The sequence below is a fragment of the Candida pseudojiufengensis genome (genome assembly GCF_024610245.1).
Source record: "Candida pseudojiufengensis strain CBS 10847 chromosome Unknown scaffold6, whole genome shotgun sequence".
NCBI classification, from domain to species: Eukaryota; Fungi; Ascomycota; class Pichiomycetes; order Serinales; family Debaryomycetaceae; genus Lodderomyces; species Lodderomyces pseudojiufengensis.
Window position 1 is genome coordinate 187523 of NW_026261522.1, and position 17313 is coordinate 204835.

The 17313-nt window shown below is 29.2% G+C and overlaps 4 protein-coding genes across 4 annotated transcripts; 2 read left to right on the forward strand and 2 right to left on the reverse strand. All coding sequences in view use genetic code 12, as the record gives it.

The window, feature by feature from the left end:
* Window positions 1-358: 358 nt before the first annotated feature.
* On the forward strand, window positions 359-6097 carry BNI1 (formin; the record flags this gene model as incomplete). Its single annotated transcript, XM_051756465.1, has 1 exon — window positions 359-6097. One exon carries the CDS (start codon window positions 359-361, stop codon window positions 6095-6097), a length of 5739 nt encoding a protein of 1912 aa, XP_051616920.1.
* An 89-nt stretch (window positions 6098-6186) lies between these two features.
* On the reverse strand, window positions 6187-9987 carry KGF55_000183 (uncharacterized protein; the record flags this gene model as incomplete). Its single annotated transcript, XM_051756476.1, has 1 exon — window positions 6187-9987. One exon carries the CDS (start codon window positions 9985-9987, stop codon window positions 6187-6189), a length of 3801 nt encoding a protein of 1266 aa, XP_051616921.1.
* A 2973-nt stretch (window positions 9988-12960) lies between these two features.
* Window positions 12961-16542, forward strand: KGF55_000184 (uncharacterized protein; the record flags this gene model as incomplete). The annotated part of the gene is made up of 1 exon (XM_051756487.1): window positions 12961-16542. One exon carries the CDS (start codon window positions 12961-12963, stop codon window positions 16540-16542), a length of 3582 nt encoding a protein of 1193 aa, XP_051616922.1.
* Window positions 16543-16637: 95 nt separating this feature from the next.
* On the reverse strand, window positions 16638-17195 carry SPC3 (signal peptidase complex subunit; the record flags this gene model as incomplete). Its single annotated transcript, XM_051756498.1, has 1 exon — window positions 16638-17195. The coding sequence occupies one exon, from the start codon at window positions 17193-17195 to the stop codon at window positions 16638-16640; it is 558 nt and encodes a 185-aa protein (XP_051616923.1).
* Between the last annotated feature and the right edge of the window lie 118 nt (window positions 17196-17313).

The following is a 17313-nucleotide window of genomic DNA, read 5'->3' on the forward strand; positions in this document are numbered from 1 at the left end:
TAAAATCTATTCCAATTCACGGACTTATCGTACTAGCCTTTACCACTATTACTCTCTCTTAAAGCCAGACGAAGTCGCTATAAGACTATACTGTTTGTTTTATTACGAAGTAAATTGAGTTAAGTAAGTAAGTAAATGTCGGTTTTAATTAATCTCAATAAAGAGAGAGAGAATAAAAATAAATTTAATTTTTTACAACCAAATAACTTTATTATCAATCTACATAGTTTATTATTAAGTTCTATATACTTATCAACTACAAACATCATTATTCACATACCTATTCTGTCATATTTCTTTTGTATAACCATCTTATGAATTATAAATCTTACATACAATCTATTGGATTTTTTAAAATATGAGAAGAAGTAAAGGAGATTTATATCAAAGTTATAATTCAAATCCCTATCAACAACCAACTTCACATTCAAATTCAAATTCTCAATTTTACAATGATAATGGTAATCATGATCAAAGTAACTCACAATTGAACTCAAGAATAGATGAAGAATTAAATCAATCACAACCTTATGCATCTTATCAAACTAATCAAACACAATCTTATTCAAATCAACAACAACCACAACAACAAACTTCTAAACCAAATAATTCTAATAGAAAGTCATCAGGATCAGTATTTAGTTTTAGACGACATAAAGATAAAGATAAAGAAAAAGAAAGAAATCCTTCCATTTCTTCAAATTTGCATCAAACCAATGAAAGTATATCTGATTTATCATCAAATGATTCTGCAAGTATACTATCATCAGGTACTCAAAAATCTCAACATAGTAAACGACTGAATCATCAACCACAAACTTCACAATCTTCAAATCAATATCAACATCAACATCATTATCAACATTATCCTACAAATACTTCACAACCATCAGTATTATTACTGCAACAAAGTCTACCTCAACAACAACCACCACAATTTCCACCTCCAAGATCATCTTCAATACCTACTCAAGTAATACCTTCTCCTAATAATAGAAAATCATCCACTTATAGCATGGCAACAATTGGACAAGATAATAAAACTCCATATAATCCTTATGATACCCCTACTCAATTATCAAGACAACAATCTAATTATAATACTCCTTCAAATAGTTTAAGTCGAAAATCTACTAATTTATCAATTAATTCATTAACAAAATCAAATAATAGATCATCTTCAGATAACAACAGTAACAATAATAATCAACAATCTCAACCACCAGGAATATTCAAATTAGAACGTCCATCATCAGCTTTTGAAATTGATAGAATGTTTAAAGAATTTTTAGATAAAATAAATTCAAAATCTTTACCACCAAAAGCTTTAAGAGAAATGTTAAATTATGATACTGATAGAAAATGGATGATGATTGAACAAGATCAAAGAGCTGATTATGAAAGACTGATTAGATCTGTAAAAAACAATAATTCTGATTTACCTGAAACTTATGCAAGATTATTAATGTCAAAAACTATTACAACATCTCAATTAAATAATTTATGGATACAATTAAGAAGTGAACCTATTGATTGGGTAAGAACATTTGTTTATGATTGTCAAGGTGATGCTTTATTATCATCTTATTTACAAAAATTACATGATGAAATGAGAGAACATAATATAAATTCAATTGAAGATGAAATGTTTGATAAAGAACATTATATAATGAGAAGTATGAAATGTGTAATGAATCAAAAATTAGGTGCAGAAAGAGTAAGAACTGATGTTGATTTATTTGTAAATGCAGTAAGTGGATGTTTATTATCACCAAGATTAATTACAAGGAAATTAGCAACTGATGCATTAACATTTATTGTATCATATAATACTGATGATATTGGAAGATATCATAAAGTTTTAAAAGCATTAGATTCATTAAATGATAGAGTAAGGTATGATTTTGAAGATTATGATGAAAATAATAGTCATAAAAAAAGAAATTTAATAAGAAAACCTCCTCCACCAACTGGTCATAAAAGATTTGAAGTTTGGTTAAATTTAGTTGAAAGAACTGTTGATGGTATTGGAAAATTTAATTCAAATGTTGGAGAAAGAGAAGAAATAAAATCTCAATATATTGGAACTAATTCAAAAGAAAATTATTTTCCTGATTATTGTGGTGCAACTTTATTATTAGTAAATGTTATAGTTGAAAATGCAGTTGATTTTAGAGCTAAAATGAATTTAAGAGCTCAATTACAAGCTGCAGGTTTAAATAGATTATTTGAAAAATTTCAAAATTTACAACAACAAGAATTAAATATTTTAATGCAGAGATATAGAGCTTTAGCAAGAGATGATGAAGAAGAAATGAAATATGTTTCAGATTTTGATGGTAATATGAATTTTAATGATCCAGTTGATTTAATCAGGTCGTTATGGAATAATTTTAAAAATTCAGATAATCAAGATCATTTTTTAAGTACAATGCAACATTTATATTTAATTCAAACTGAAAAGAAGAATAATCAAAATGAATTAGGTCAATCGTTAAGAATATTGGATAATATTATTCAAAATTTATCAACTTCACAAACAAGTGATGAAAACACTGCAATAAATATTGCTATAAATAAATTATATTCAAGTATGAGTACAGATGATCAATATAGAAGAGCATTAGAAGAAGTGAAATATTATAGAAAAGTAGCTGAAGAAGCAACTGCAGAACGTGATGAAGTATCTAAACAAATGTCAATGGGTGCTGAAGGACTTATATCTAGTTTAACTAATGATGTTAAAGAACGTGATATTGTAATTTCAAGGTTTAGACGTACAAATGAAGATATGAAACAAGAAATGGAAGAATTAAAGACTAAATATATGAAAGAAAAACAAGAACTGGAATTAGAAATGAGAGAATTATTAATTTTGCTTGATAGTAATGATATTTCAACAAATAAAACTAAAAAAGGTTCAAAAACAACTGTTTCATTATCAACATCAAATATTGAATTAGCTCAAAGATTGAAAAAACAAATTCATAGAAGAAGAGCAGAAGCAAGATTAGATAATAAAAAATTAGGTACTCAACATGAACCATCAAAAAGATTAAGAGCATTAAGAGATCAAATGGGTGATATTGAAAATATGGCAAGAGAATTAGAAATGACAGAATTTGAAAATTATACAGAAGATGTTGAAGTAGAAGAATTACCATCTGAACCAGAAATTATAGAAACTGAAACTGAATCAGAAGAAATTGAAGAAGAAGAAGAAGAATCTGAATTATCTGATGATCAAGAAATTGAATTACCACCAACACCAATTCCATCAATTAAAAGAGGTATTCGAAATGATGATTTATCCAAACTTGATAATTTACGTAAAAAATTATCAAATTTACAAAATGATTCAAATGAAATAATGAAATTTAATAGTAGTTCAATGTTTAATAAACAAAAATATATGGCAATTGAAAGATTACATGAATTAGAAAATAAATTTAAAGATTTTAATATTGATTTTTCAATAGAAGATGAAAATGATTATAATATTTCAACAATGGGAGGAATTGATGAACATATAAAAGACAAAACAAAAGAAGTATTAAATGAAGTAGAAAAATTAAGAAATGAATTAAGAAAACAATTAGCTGCAAAAAATAAAAATAAAAATAAGTCACCTACTAAATCTCCTTCAAAAAGGCAATCAGTTATGGAAAGAATTGAAAATAAATATACAAAAGGTCAAGTACAACAAAATGAAAATTTTGATCAAACTTCAAGAGAAACTAAAAGAATTAATAGAAGAACTAATCTTAATTCAATGGATCCAAAATTTTTACAAGAACTTAGTAATAAAGTTGGTAGAGCCGAACCTATTGCTGCACCAAAGTTGGAATCTCTTGATGATTCGGAATTGAATTCAAATGGTACTAAAAGTGAGAAAGAACTTGATAGAAAAGAAGAAGAGAAAGAGAAACCTGCAGGTTCTGTTGCACCTCCTCCTCCTCCACCTCCTCCTCCACTTCCACCATCTTTCACAGGTTCATCAACTGCTGCTCCACCCCCACCACCTCCTCCATTACCTTTAAATCTTAGTGGAAATTCAAAATCATCATCAATTCCAGCTCCTCCTCCACCACCACCTAATTTTCTTAATGGTTCTTCTTCAGGTCCACCAGGTGCACCACCTCCGCCACCACTACCAAACGGTCAAGTCAATAAATACAGAGAAGCAAAAGTTTTATCACCCGTCCTAGATTCTTCAAATTTTGATAATCATTTACCAAGACCAAAGAAAAAATTAAAACAAATTCATTGGGAAAAGATTGATTATGAAGAAGTTGAAAATTCATTTTGGAAACAACCTTCAACAAATACCATAGCTAATGAACTAATGTCAAAGGGAATATTTGATGAAATTGAAGTTATATTTGCTGCAAAAGAAATTAAAAAATTAGCAACTAAAAAGAAATCTGATATTGATAAAGTATCATTTTTAAGTAGAGATATTGCTCAACAATTTAGTATTAATTTACATTTTTTTAGTTCATTAACTGATGAAGAATTAATTACAAAAGTTTTAAGATGTGATAAAGATTATTTACAAAATCATGCAGTATTAGAATTTTTTGGTAAAGATGAAATTACAGAAATTACAAATTCTGCAATTAGAAATTTTGAACCATATTCAACTGATTATAAAACTGATGAAAATAGTAAACCTGATAAAGATCCTTCTGAATTACAAAGACCTGATAGAATTTATTTGGAATTAATGTATAATTTACAACATTATTGGAAATCAAGAAATAGAGCATTAATGGTTATATCTAATTATGAAAAAGATTATGATGATTTAGTACGTAAATTAAGAGCTATTGATGATTCAGTTGATAGTATAAAGAATTCACAACATTTAAAAGGAGTTTTTGAAATCATTTTAACTGTTGGAAATTATATGAATGATTCAACAAAACAAGCAAAAGGTTTTAAATTAAATTCATTACAAAGATTAAGTTTTATGAAAGATGAAAAAAATAGTATGACTTTTTTACATTATGTTGAAAAAGTTATAAGAACTCAATATCCTGAATTTTTAAAATTCTTAGATGAATTATCAAAATGTAATGAAATTTCAAAATATTCAATTGAAAATATTTATAATGATTGTAAAGATTATGTTCAAAGTATTAAAAATGTACAAAGTTCAGTTGATGTTGGTAATTTATCAGATATTTCTAAATTTCATCCATCAGATCGTGTGTTAAAAGTATTATTACCATCATTACCAAAAGCTAATAGAAAAGCAGGACTTTTATTAGATCAAGCAGAATATACTATAAAACAATTTGAAAATTTAATGATTTATTTTGGTGAAGATCCTCAAGATCAATTTGTTAAAAATTCTTTTATAAGTAAATTTACAAATTTCATGAAAGATTTTAAAAGAGTTCAACAAGAAAATTTAAAACGTGAAGAAGAAATAAGAGTTTATGAACAAAGAAAAAAATTATTGGAAGCTAGTAAAACAACAACTCCAACTAAAAATCAATCAAAAGAATCTATTGATAATGATGATGAAAATGAAGGTGTTATGGATTCATTATTAGAAAAATTAAAAGCTGCTGGACCAGCTAAAGGTGAACCATCATCTGCAAGGAAAAAAGCATTAATGAGGCGTCAAATATTGGAAAATCAAAGAAAGTTCAACAACAATAGTAATAATAACATCAATACTGAAAATAACTTAGTAATTCCTCCTCATCATGAATCGTCACCAACTAAAGCTAGATCCAACGAGGAATTAAATTCAATTCATGATGAAATAGAAGATTCAACAATAGATGAAACTACAATCTTAGAAACTTCACCAACTGATTTAGAAAATCTTGATTCTAATAATAATGATGAACCAAAATTAAATTTAAGAGCAAGAAATTTATTACAAGAATTACGTGGAGCAAATGATGAAAATTCAGACGATGATGAACATAATATTGAAAATACACAAGAATCAACCTCAACATCAACCAATACTACATTAACTGCTGCTCAACGATATAGACAAGAAAGATTGAAAAAAAAGACAGGAGGAATATCAGTAAATAATACTGGTAATAGTAATAATAGTGATTTGATTGAATAATTTAATTGTTAATGTCCTATATATATAATATATTTAATGAATACAGACGATTTAAAAGATATAATTGATTTTTGATGTAGCTTATTTCTTTATTGTAGTGAAATATTTGAAATACAATTTGTTGAAATTTCTTCTAAATCATAATCCATAATATCCGGTACATCCAATTCTGATTCATCACTACTATTTTGAATTAAATTTCTATTTATAAAATAATCAAATATGGGTTTATTTAATGATAATAATCCAGTTCCACTTAATTTATTATTAAAAGGATTTTTTAATTTTTTTAAATGATCAATTATTGTAAAATCTTTAAAATTCGATTTATTTTTAAGATTTAAATTTTTTTTCAAATTAATTATTTCATTACTTGATTTATCTATTGAAGTTAATGCAATTATATCTCCACTTTTTGTTATGCATAATAATGATTCATCATCATCTTTATTGTTTTTATTATCAGTTTCTTTATTAGTCCATATGTTATTCAATTTTGCAGTTAATAACTTGGAATTACTAGGTAATTGAAATTGCAAGGATTTGTCACTCAAACCATTAGATTCAAGATCAATTATATGAATTGTAGAACCATGTCTACTACTCATAACAAGATTATTTTTATAATTTATTTGTTCAATCATTCTTTCTTGTATTGATGTATGAATTGTTTTTTCAATATCACTATCATTATAATATCGATTTGGTTTAACATCAATTTGAAAATTTGAATCATTAACTGTACACGCTAGTATTTTGTTTTTAAAGACACTGAAATTACAAATAGTACTTGGTAATTTTGCCAAAGTTTGAATTGATCTAAACTTTTTAAAATATTCATCATAAGATGTAACATAAATGGTGTCATTTCCTGTGAAATAAATATAATCATCAGATTGTGCTATATGTGTAACTTCATAAGTATGATAAAATGTTGTTAATTCAGTAATATGAATTAAAGAATCATTTTCTTTTGATTTTTTAAAATCTAAAACTTTTATAGTTCCCTTGTGATCATAATCAGAATTATATGAACAACCAACTAAAAGTTTATAACTAAATTTATCATTTCTTTTAATTTTCCAGACACATGAACATAAGGGATGTTCTAATTGCATAAAAACAGAATCAACTATTTGTTTGTTTTTAAACTGAATATGATCATGAGTTTTTAAAGTCAGTTTGTCAACACATCTTATATTGTTTCCCAAAGTCTCGTCAAAAAAGATCCCCAGTATCACAAAAGAAGAAATTGGTGGAAGATATTGTAAGTTTTTAGACCTTTCATCTATACTGACTTGTTTAATAAATGGTTTGATGAATGTAGTAACGTTCGTTACCACAAATCCATTGCTTTTAAATAAACCTAACTTGTGATATTTGGATGATTTTGCAGGTAATTCAATTAATGAATTTACTGTTCGTGTTAAAGTATCGTTAAATTGAACTTTGACAGGATAAGTATTATAAAGGTCTAGTATGTACAAATCCCGACATTGAATGTATATGATGTTGTTCTGATAAGATTTGAATAAATCTACTTCGCTTGATCCAACTCTAAAAGATGATTTATATTTTGCGTTAGGTTTCAAACCTATTCTAATAAAGTATCCACCGTATGTCCCTATAAATAATTCGCTGTCAATAACTAAGCATTCTTTAGGTACAAAGGTAACGTCTTGATTATTTAAATTATGTTGTTGTTCCATTATATCTAAAGACTCTCTCAAAGTGATATTTTGTTCTTCAATGTCATAAAGTTTAATTTCACTGTCGAAAGATCCAATAAGCAATAAAAAACTATCATTTATCTGAAAGCAACTAAGCATTGACGGTTGGAAGTCAATTAATTCAAAATCTAAAGTATGTTGTCTTGCAAAATCTTTAAATATGGAATCATCATTTATTTCTTTTGCGGTAATAATGAACGAAGTTATGAAAGAGCGGCCATCTTCCTCTGCTAATAAAAATAATTCTCCATTAATATATGTTGCAAAGGTTATAATATAATCAAATGGTTCGGTGAGCTCAGTTTTCAAATCCGTGAAGGTGATATTATTGTTTGTTACTTGAATTATAAATGTTTGATCTTTTTCATTTACGTTATCAATTTTTGTGCAAAATATGGTTGGCTCAGTTTCATTGATTTTAGAATCTTCAACTGCAAATACTTCCTCTAATATATTTTCTTTTAATTCGATTTCAATCAATTTAGTTTCAAATGGTAAAGAGCATAGTATCAATAGTCTATTTCCAACTTCTATTATCCAAGATTTGATAACTTTTCTCAATTCTTCATATATATCACTCTTCCTAATTCCACAAAAACCTGTTTTAAATTGAGTCAACCTCTTCTTCTTACGATGGCCCGTGATACTCCATACCTCATCATAATTGAAACCATTGGACGTAGATCCCACCACGATCGTGTCAAGAATTGGAGCCCAATTCTCCAAGTTTTGTATTAATTCAAACTTACTATATTTCAATATTAGATCATCTTCAATATCACACACATACTCATTTTTGAATTTCTCAAACAACTTTAAAATTTTGCTAGAGCCTGTAATGTTTGAGTAACTCAAAATATATTCATTTTCATTTTTTTCTAAAGTAAAAAGTGATATGCTATCATAAATCCTAAACATTGGCGTCATTGAAACGATTCCTTCCTTCGATATTAAAATTGCATAGATGGTCCCAGAATCTGTTGATATAAGTACCTCATCCATCTGGGGAATGTCTAAATTCGTTAAATGATCTCGAGATATATGATAATTTGTTGGAAAAGAAATCCAAGGCAGTTCAGCTCTTTTGAATTCATAATGAGCTGAAATAATGTTATGAACACTTACTATCGTTAACGCCTCCTTCGACACAAATAGGAACGAGCACAAGTTGGATAATGGCACTATAAATACCGGTATATCAAAGGTATTTTCCAAAGGGAAAGTTGTCTTGGTGATACCATCAGATAAGTCATCCAAGCATGACCACGAATATAAGTTTATGTACAACCTTTGATGTTCTGTAAAAATCAATGTCAAAAGCATGTCTGTTTGCATAGTTGACTTTGGCTCCAAAAAACAAGAATCAATTAAAAACCCATCTAGGGGTATGTTCATATGATTTTTCAAAACAGCTCCCGTCTTTGTTTGCTGCAATGTGAGATATAGTCTGAAAGATCTTGAAGCAGATGAAGATATCGTTGATAAACCGGAAGCAGATGACTTTAGTATATAACCACTACTATGTAGTTCTGGTTCTTTAAGATCTTGATGCACATCCCACCATTGAATTATAAGGGGTTTAAATACTGAAGACTTCGAGTCATCGTTTTTGAAATCGTAATCAAAATCTTTCACAAATGATGGTACATAATAAATTCGAATTAATATTAAAAACCCTGAGTACAAACTTATTAAAATATGATCCTCTTCTTGAGCAAGACTTGATCGTATGATACACGAAGACCGAATTGTTGATCGTAAGTTATATTCAATACCATCTACTATAATTGACAGTCTCCTCATAATAACTTGAATCTTCTCAAACATAGAATTCTCCCTGGTTTCGTGAGTGATGTAATTTTTGTCACTCGTTGCATCAAATATTTCATTGTCTATATCATCGAAAACATCCATTTGCGAATCCTCCTCGGGAGGTATTAAAATTTGATACTCATCATCGTTTAACAAAACACTAGCCGCTCCTTTGAATGGCTTGTTAATTTTAACTTTAACGTCATTGAATATGTTCGTTACTATTGATGAATTCACTAAAGTTTGTTTGAAGAATGTTCGTGGCTTGGGGGACTTATCTTTGACTAAATTTTTCAATAGGAACAGATATTGACTGCTTTCTTTAATTTCATTTGAATCTTCATCCATCTAGCAAGTCTAGGTTCTCATGTGATGTAGCTGGTAAGTACTTCAGTTCTTTCAAGATAAGGGACCAAAATTGAGTCCCAGATTCCAAAATGAAAATAAAAGTGAAGCCGCATTTCTACTTGAAACGGTAATTCTGTTTCAGTTTGGAAAAAGATAAGTTTGTCTTAATTCTTTTTTTTTTGATATTGTATTTTGCAACTTTCAATTCAACGAATAGAAGAATCAAAGATAGAAGTATTATGCGTCAAATTAAAAAAATTTACAATAGCTATGGCATTGCTTTAGCTCTAACGTTGTTTGGTTTTACTGCTGGTTTAGAAATGTATTCCTATATAAGTTTAAAGAATTTTAACGTTTTTGCAACTTTCTACAAATTTCCAACCAAAATTGAAGAAAATTTGCTTAAATCAAGCAATGTAATGGGTGCAATTGGTATGTTTTTAACTTTGGGAAATCAATCAAAGACAGTTACTGACCTTGAAATATAGCTGGTGGGATCATTGGTGGTGAGATAATTGAGCATTTTGGATTTTTGAAAGCATTGAAGTGTCTTTGTTTGGTTTGGATTATAGGCATAATGCTTACATTTATTTCTGAATCAATTCCAATGCTAATTACAGGAAAATGTATTAAAGGAATTGCTATAGGTATAAGCCTGGTAACAATTCCGGTCTATCTACATGACATCATACCAAGTACACGTCGTGGTAGAATGTTAAGCATGTATATTTTTGCAACATGTTTGGGAAATTGCTTCATGTTTATATTACCAATGATTTGCTTGCCACACTTAAAAGGATATCAGTACTTAACTTTGAATTGGCTTGTTGATTTAATTCCATTAAGTTTCGCCAGTTTGGCCATACTATTCTTACCAGAAAGCCCAAAATATTTAGCAGACAACAAGAAATGGAGCGGAGCAGCAGATGTGATTGAAAGTCTTGAAACGAGTAATTCTGGGAATTCAAATGCAAGCAAATTAAAAACACAGAGAGATAAACTTGGTGACAAATATTTTGTAATTACAAAGATCCCTAGAATCAACAATAAATCGTGCTCACTAAATACTTTATTTGGAAAAAGGTATATAAAGGAAATAAGTACAGGAATTATTCTCCAGTTACTTATTGACTTCACAGGCGTAACGAAACTAGTTGAATGTTTCAGTTATATATGTGTCGCATGTCAGGTCAAAAGCTTAATTGAATTAAAAATGGTTCAAATATTCGATTTGGTCATAAGAACTATCTTCATAACCGTTCCCATATTAATTATGGATACAATGAGAAGGAAAGATGTTTTTGTATACGGGATGTCAATAACTACTTTTGTTATGATAGTGTATATGACTGTTTTTCTTGGATTTTCAAAGCAGAAACCTTTGACTTCATTTTATTTAAATTTGGATTGGGTTTTGAGAGTGGAATTTTTTGATGAGACCGCGTCCTTGGTTTTAGCGTTAACGATATTTATGGATATTGTTCATCATGCTATTGTATTGCCCAGTTGTTGGCTCTTCGTACTTGAGAATTTTTCAGACAATACAAGAATGAAAGGGTGGGTTGTAATCACAAGTCTTCATTGGTTATTTGAGTGTTCCTTGTCCTTAATTTTTCCATTTTTATTACTGCATTTGAATGGTTGGTTATTGTTCATTTTGGTTTCCATTTGTTTAGTTGGTACTACATTTAGTTGCTTCATAAGTGAGACTAAGAATAAGTTGCTATTCGAGAATCAACAAAACTTAAATGGTGAAAAATTTAAAATAAAACAGCTGCAATTTAAAAATAATTTGTAAAATAAATTCTTAAACAAGTAATTATCAAAATACCCCTTAATTGTGTTTCAAAAATGATTATTATAATTTACAAAATGAATACTGTATATAATTACAAAACTATATCTCATTGAAATTTCTTTGAAAAGAAAAATTATTTCAGAAAGTAAAAAAATCTTTTGAAAAGATATATTATCTTCTTTCTTTCGTTTATTGTACATTATATAACTTTTAAGGCTTGAAGTCACCATGAGGTACTTTGAGTGTTAAAAACTTGTATGTGTTTATATTTCACAATTTTTAATTGATGGCGATGATTAATTGCATTTACCAATTGTTCCAACTGAATGTATACGGGTTGACAATAAGCATATTCGTTAAGTTTCAGCCTTGTATGAGCCATAAACAATTATTATAGATTTCTATACTAACTCCAAAAAGAGTATGTTTTATTCACCAATTGGATCACTATATTTGGCTACATAGGAATTATGATGATATTATTCGACCGGGCGGACATAAATTACATTCGTAGTCCCTTCTTTTGTACAATTAAGAAGAAGGAGTCGCATTTCCTGTGTACATTTTTTGGAGATGTTGACTATTGAATAGTTGATGATAGGTCTTTATCTGATAATATGTACAACTGAATCAATCTTGGATTACTAACTATAACATCAGTCAAAATAATCTCAATTTCATAATAATAAAAATTGGTGGTCGAGCAAGTCCTTTCATTTGGCCTAAAAGTTTTCAATGATGATCATTTTTATATTCACACTGTACGAGAAGCATTGCTTCCTTGATTACGACATAAAAAAACTGATTTAATGACTCTGATGAATCTAAAGCTACTGATGAAATGATTCGTTCTGCAACTAATCACCAATTCTTTATATGTTTTGATAGTTAATTAAATAAATTTAATATATTCTGTGCACCATAATAATCAGTCAGAACGCTTTTTGTTTTAATTCTCTAACCATTGTGCCATTTATGGTCTAAAGTCTCTGAAATCTTCTTGTTTCAAATTCGCACTTGGTAGTACTCAGCTTCTGCAATTTTCATCTTAAATCTTTGGTTTTATTTTATATGGAAATAGCATAAGATCATACCATTGAAACATTTTTACTTCATCATTATCTTGTACATAGTAGACATATAAATCATACAATACGAGTATGATATAGCATCCAATGATACGACTACGATATCAAATCCAGGCTGTCAATAGAACTCGTCGCAACAACCACTTAGCATTTTTTGGATCGCATAAATCAATTCATTATTTAACCAACAACTACAACCGAAAATTCAACAAAGTACGACTATCAAAAATTATAATATCAGGTGAAATACAAATCTTTGGACTGGGGAATCATGTTGCTGGTTTTTTTCAAAAGAGGCAATTGTCTTATCCAACTTTAAACCTCGAAAAAGCTCCAACAAAGGAATTTTTGTCTAGTTATTTGGACCACAAATTTGATAAAGCAAATAGACTAATATTTGATGAGAAATTTCAAAACCAATACTTAACATTTTTAAAGAATCAAGACCAATTTACTAGAAATGAAATCGATGACTTAGCAAACGACTTTCACCACGTAGTACAGGCATCATTTGAATTTAAACAAGGATTTCGGTTGATCAACGCGTTTATAACAATCATCAATAGCAAAGAGCCTAATAGAAGTATAGAGGAGCTAAAAGCTTTATTACTTCAGGGAGATTTACTTTCTAAGTTTGTCTTGCATGGTGGATTCTATGATTTTTACGAGTTGAATATTGCACCTGAGCTTGAGAAAAATGGAACCAGATCATTTCTTGACCAAACCATTTCAATCTTGAAATTGCAAAAGAAGTCAAACGGAGAGTTATCTTTCGATTCAGAAGGAATCTTGGATTATTTGGAGAGCTGCTCCAAAAGAGATGGGAGGAAATTGATCAATATATTTGTTTCGAATAGATACAATATGAGCATAACTTATGACGCAAAATTGAAGACAATAAGGGATTTTTTGAATTATGCCAAAGTTGTAGAAGGACAGGATTGGATGTTGAATGAAAACATCACTGCTTATGATGAACTACTTAAAATCATAGGATTGCCCCCAAAAGAAGTCTCAAAAGTTGATCAATTTTTGCAAGATTTGATACAAATTTCAGAGCAAATATACGAGGATAATACGTCTTACTACCTTATAACGCAGATTATGAGAAATATGATTACAAAATCACCATATTTAACGTACATAATGTTTCAATTTAAATCGTCAGAGATACGACATCGTAATCTTAAGAGATCAAAAGTTCTTAACAAGCTTGATTTAGCCTATGTCATGGAAGCTTGTTTGAAATTTGATGAAAATAAAATTTATGAGTTGTATATGCAAAATCGTGACTTACATGATGATGAAACTCAAGAATCTGTCTTTCTACAATTATGTGTCAAACATAAAGACTGGAAATCCTTACAATCAAGATTTGAGAACATGTATGGAAAAGGAAATCTACCGGATACAATACATTATGGTATTACCATGCAAGCATTGGAATTTTTGGGGGCAGATAGTGAGTTGGAAAGATTGTATGAGCAAATTTTAGAACGTGACTTGAAAATGAACTCAGTAATTTTTATTGCTAGAATGAAAGCAAAAATCAGGCAAAATGATCAAGATCAAATTTTCAATTTAATGCAGGAATACATATATTTGGCCATAAATGATAAAGCATACTCGGATGATGTAAAATTTGTTTTTCCTTTCGTATTGCAACTTTATATTCAAGAGCAGGACTTTACCTCGGTGCTAGATTTATTGAGGGTTTATATGGAGAAAGAGAGAGAGCTCAATCTAGAAATTGTTTCACCTGAAGTGTTTTCAAACATGTCCAACTTATTTGCTGAAAACTGTGCACTCGCCAACCTAGAAGAACTTTACGTGTTGCTGACAGAATTCAATAAACAAGATTCGAATTTTTTAGCCAAAATGGTACAAAGTTATACTAAATTGGGACAATATTCTAAAGCTGATCGTTTTGCATTTGATGGGCATTCAAAATCGTACTTACCATTTTCCGACTTGCAATTATACGCAGCACAATTTGAAAATTATATGAAGTGGGGGGAACTGAAACCAGGGATTGAGACACAACGTTACATAGATATAAAAAGTGAATTCATCGCAGATCTGACTTTGAAAACCCATTTTTCAATTTTCCAGGCTCAAGTGGGAAGCATCAAACTACTTAGCAATATCATGAATTATTTGCAAATTAAAGCCAAAAAGGAATCTAAGGCAAATGCAATACCTTATGTCAAAGGCCGTGAAATTAAAACATTTTACAACTTAGTGCGACTGATGAAGCATTATCATATAAGAACAAATGAAGATCTTTATCTTCCTATATTGAAAGCTAATTTAATCTACGAGAATTTTAAACCTTTGAATGTCATGAAAATCTTTCACGAAATGAATCAAAACAGAATTCTATTGACTGCCAAATCCTACAAATATTTTATCAAAGCGATGAGTTTCTTGGATCAAAAGTATGATAGTAGACTTAAAAATACTTCAGATATGTTAAGACAAATGTTAGATACATACGGATTTTATGGTGACAACAATAAAGCCAATCCTCAGTTGAATTTCAAAAATGACAGCCTACCGATCGCGGATATTGTGATAAAATATGTTGAAACTGTTGGTTTACGTCAAGGAAATGCATTATTCAACAAATTTATTTATTTTTGTGAAAATGTTTTTGATGGGAAGTTGCCTTTACCTTTGAAGATGAAAATTGATCGACTTTTGAGGCAATCATATAAACAAGTGAACAAGTATGAATACGATATGTTTTTAGATCAAAATTTAACTACCTATGCCAGTGTACTTGACCTGTACTTGACACAAAAGCCTGAAACTTTTGACATAATAATTCCACCAATCTTGAATGATACTTTAGCTGACATTGCGATGCAAAAAATGAAACGCTATCTTGAAACTAAATCTTTTGACAACAGAAATCAAGCGAAAATTTTGGATATTCTTGTCAAAGGAGTGAAATTGAAGATTGAAGATTATAATTATTTAATATCTAAGTTTTTAATGAACCCATATGACAACTTAGAAACAATCTTGATACTCATCGAACGAGATTTGATCAAAGGTAACTTATCTCAGATTGAATTGTACAAGGAGAAAAAACTTTGCTATAAAATTTGTTTGGTGTATTTGGGAAACAATTACGGTGATGATACGGTTGAAGAGAATTATAAAATCTTATCAGACTATTATGGAGTGAAACTGATCGCGGTGGAAAGAGAGAATTTAAAAAACAACAATATCACTAATTTCTTAAGAAGTTCTTCGGGTAGATTGTTCAATATTAAATTAGATCTGTATGATTCTCGAACAATGAATCAATTTAATTTTATCGAATATTTCAATCCTGCGAGAGAGCTTACAAGCGATATCAAGTTATTTAACAGCACATCGAGGCAACTAATGCAGGTACTAAAACATCAAATCAAAACTAAAAACTGGACTATGGAAACCTTGAGAGCAAATTATCCTAAAATTATGAGGTATTACACAACTGATTTCAATTATTATAAAAACTTGACCATTTTCAATGGTAAAATCGATTATCTTAATTCATCTCAGAATTCTCGACTTAGGAGAACAAAAGATGTTTTGAAAGAATTGCTTTTCAACTACAATAAAGATAAAATCTTTATTACAACTGATGCCACTATCGAATCTAAAATTAAAATTTAGAATACAAACTTGTATATACACATGTATTATTATAAAGGTCGTCGCATATTAGCGACTTAAATGGATAGAAACTTCTTATAACTAACTTGTTCTTTTTACGTGCTACCGGTTCTTGGAAATTCAAATGAGCCGATGTTAGTTGTTTCCCCGAAAATTAATGGACCAATGTGTGGTTGAATATTCCATTCTAGTTTGACGGTGGCATTTCTTCCTCTAAATCCCTTTTCAACATCCCATACTGAGTATTTACTTTTTTGGTTCTTTAAATTTATTATTGCGTCTTCTTTGTTTTGAATTATTTTATCCCAAAAAGTGACTTTATTTGAACTTCCTTCAGATTTACCTGGATACTCCGCTGTCAAATATACAAAAATTTGTTTTGTATTCCAATTGAACAATTTGGTTAAGTCCGTATTCAAATCAAATGCTATCTTGACATTTTCTTTGGGTTTTCGATTTATAGAACCATATTGGAATGAGTATTTTATTGATGATTTGGATTCAATATTTGAAATTGTCGTAGTATCTATTCCCCAGACGTTATCTTTAAACAATTGAAGTAAAGTAAGTACAATGACAATCCCTGTCAAAATACTTGCTGAAGTGAGCGTTTGATTGGCAGCAGATTGAACCCTGGTAACCAAATTAAACATCTTGATGATTGACTTATTTTGATTTGGTTGAACTTGAAGATTGATTTTTACGTGTCTCAAGTTTTGGACTATGTTGGTAGCAGCTTGAGTTTTTTGTGAGTTTTAAAATGTAGTATTA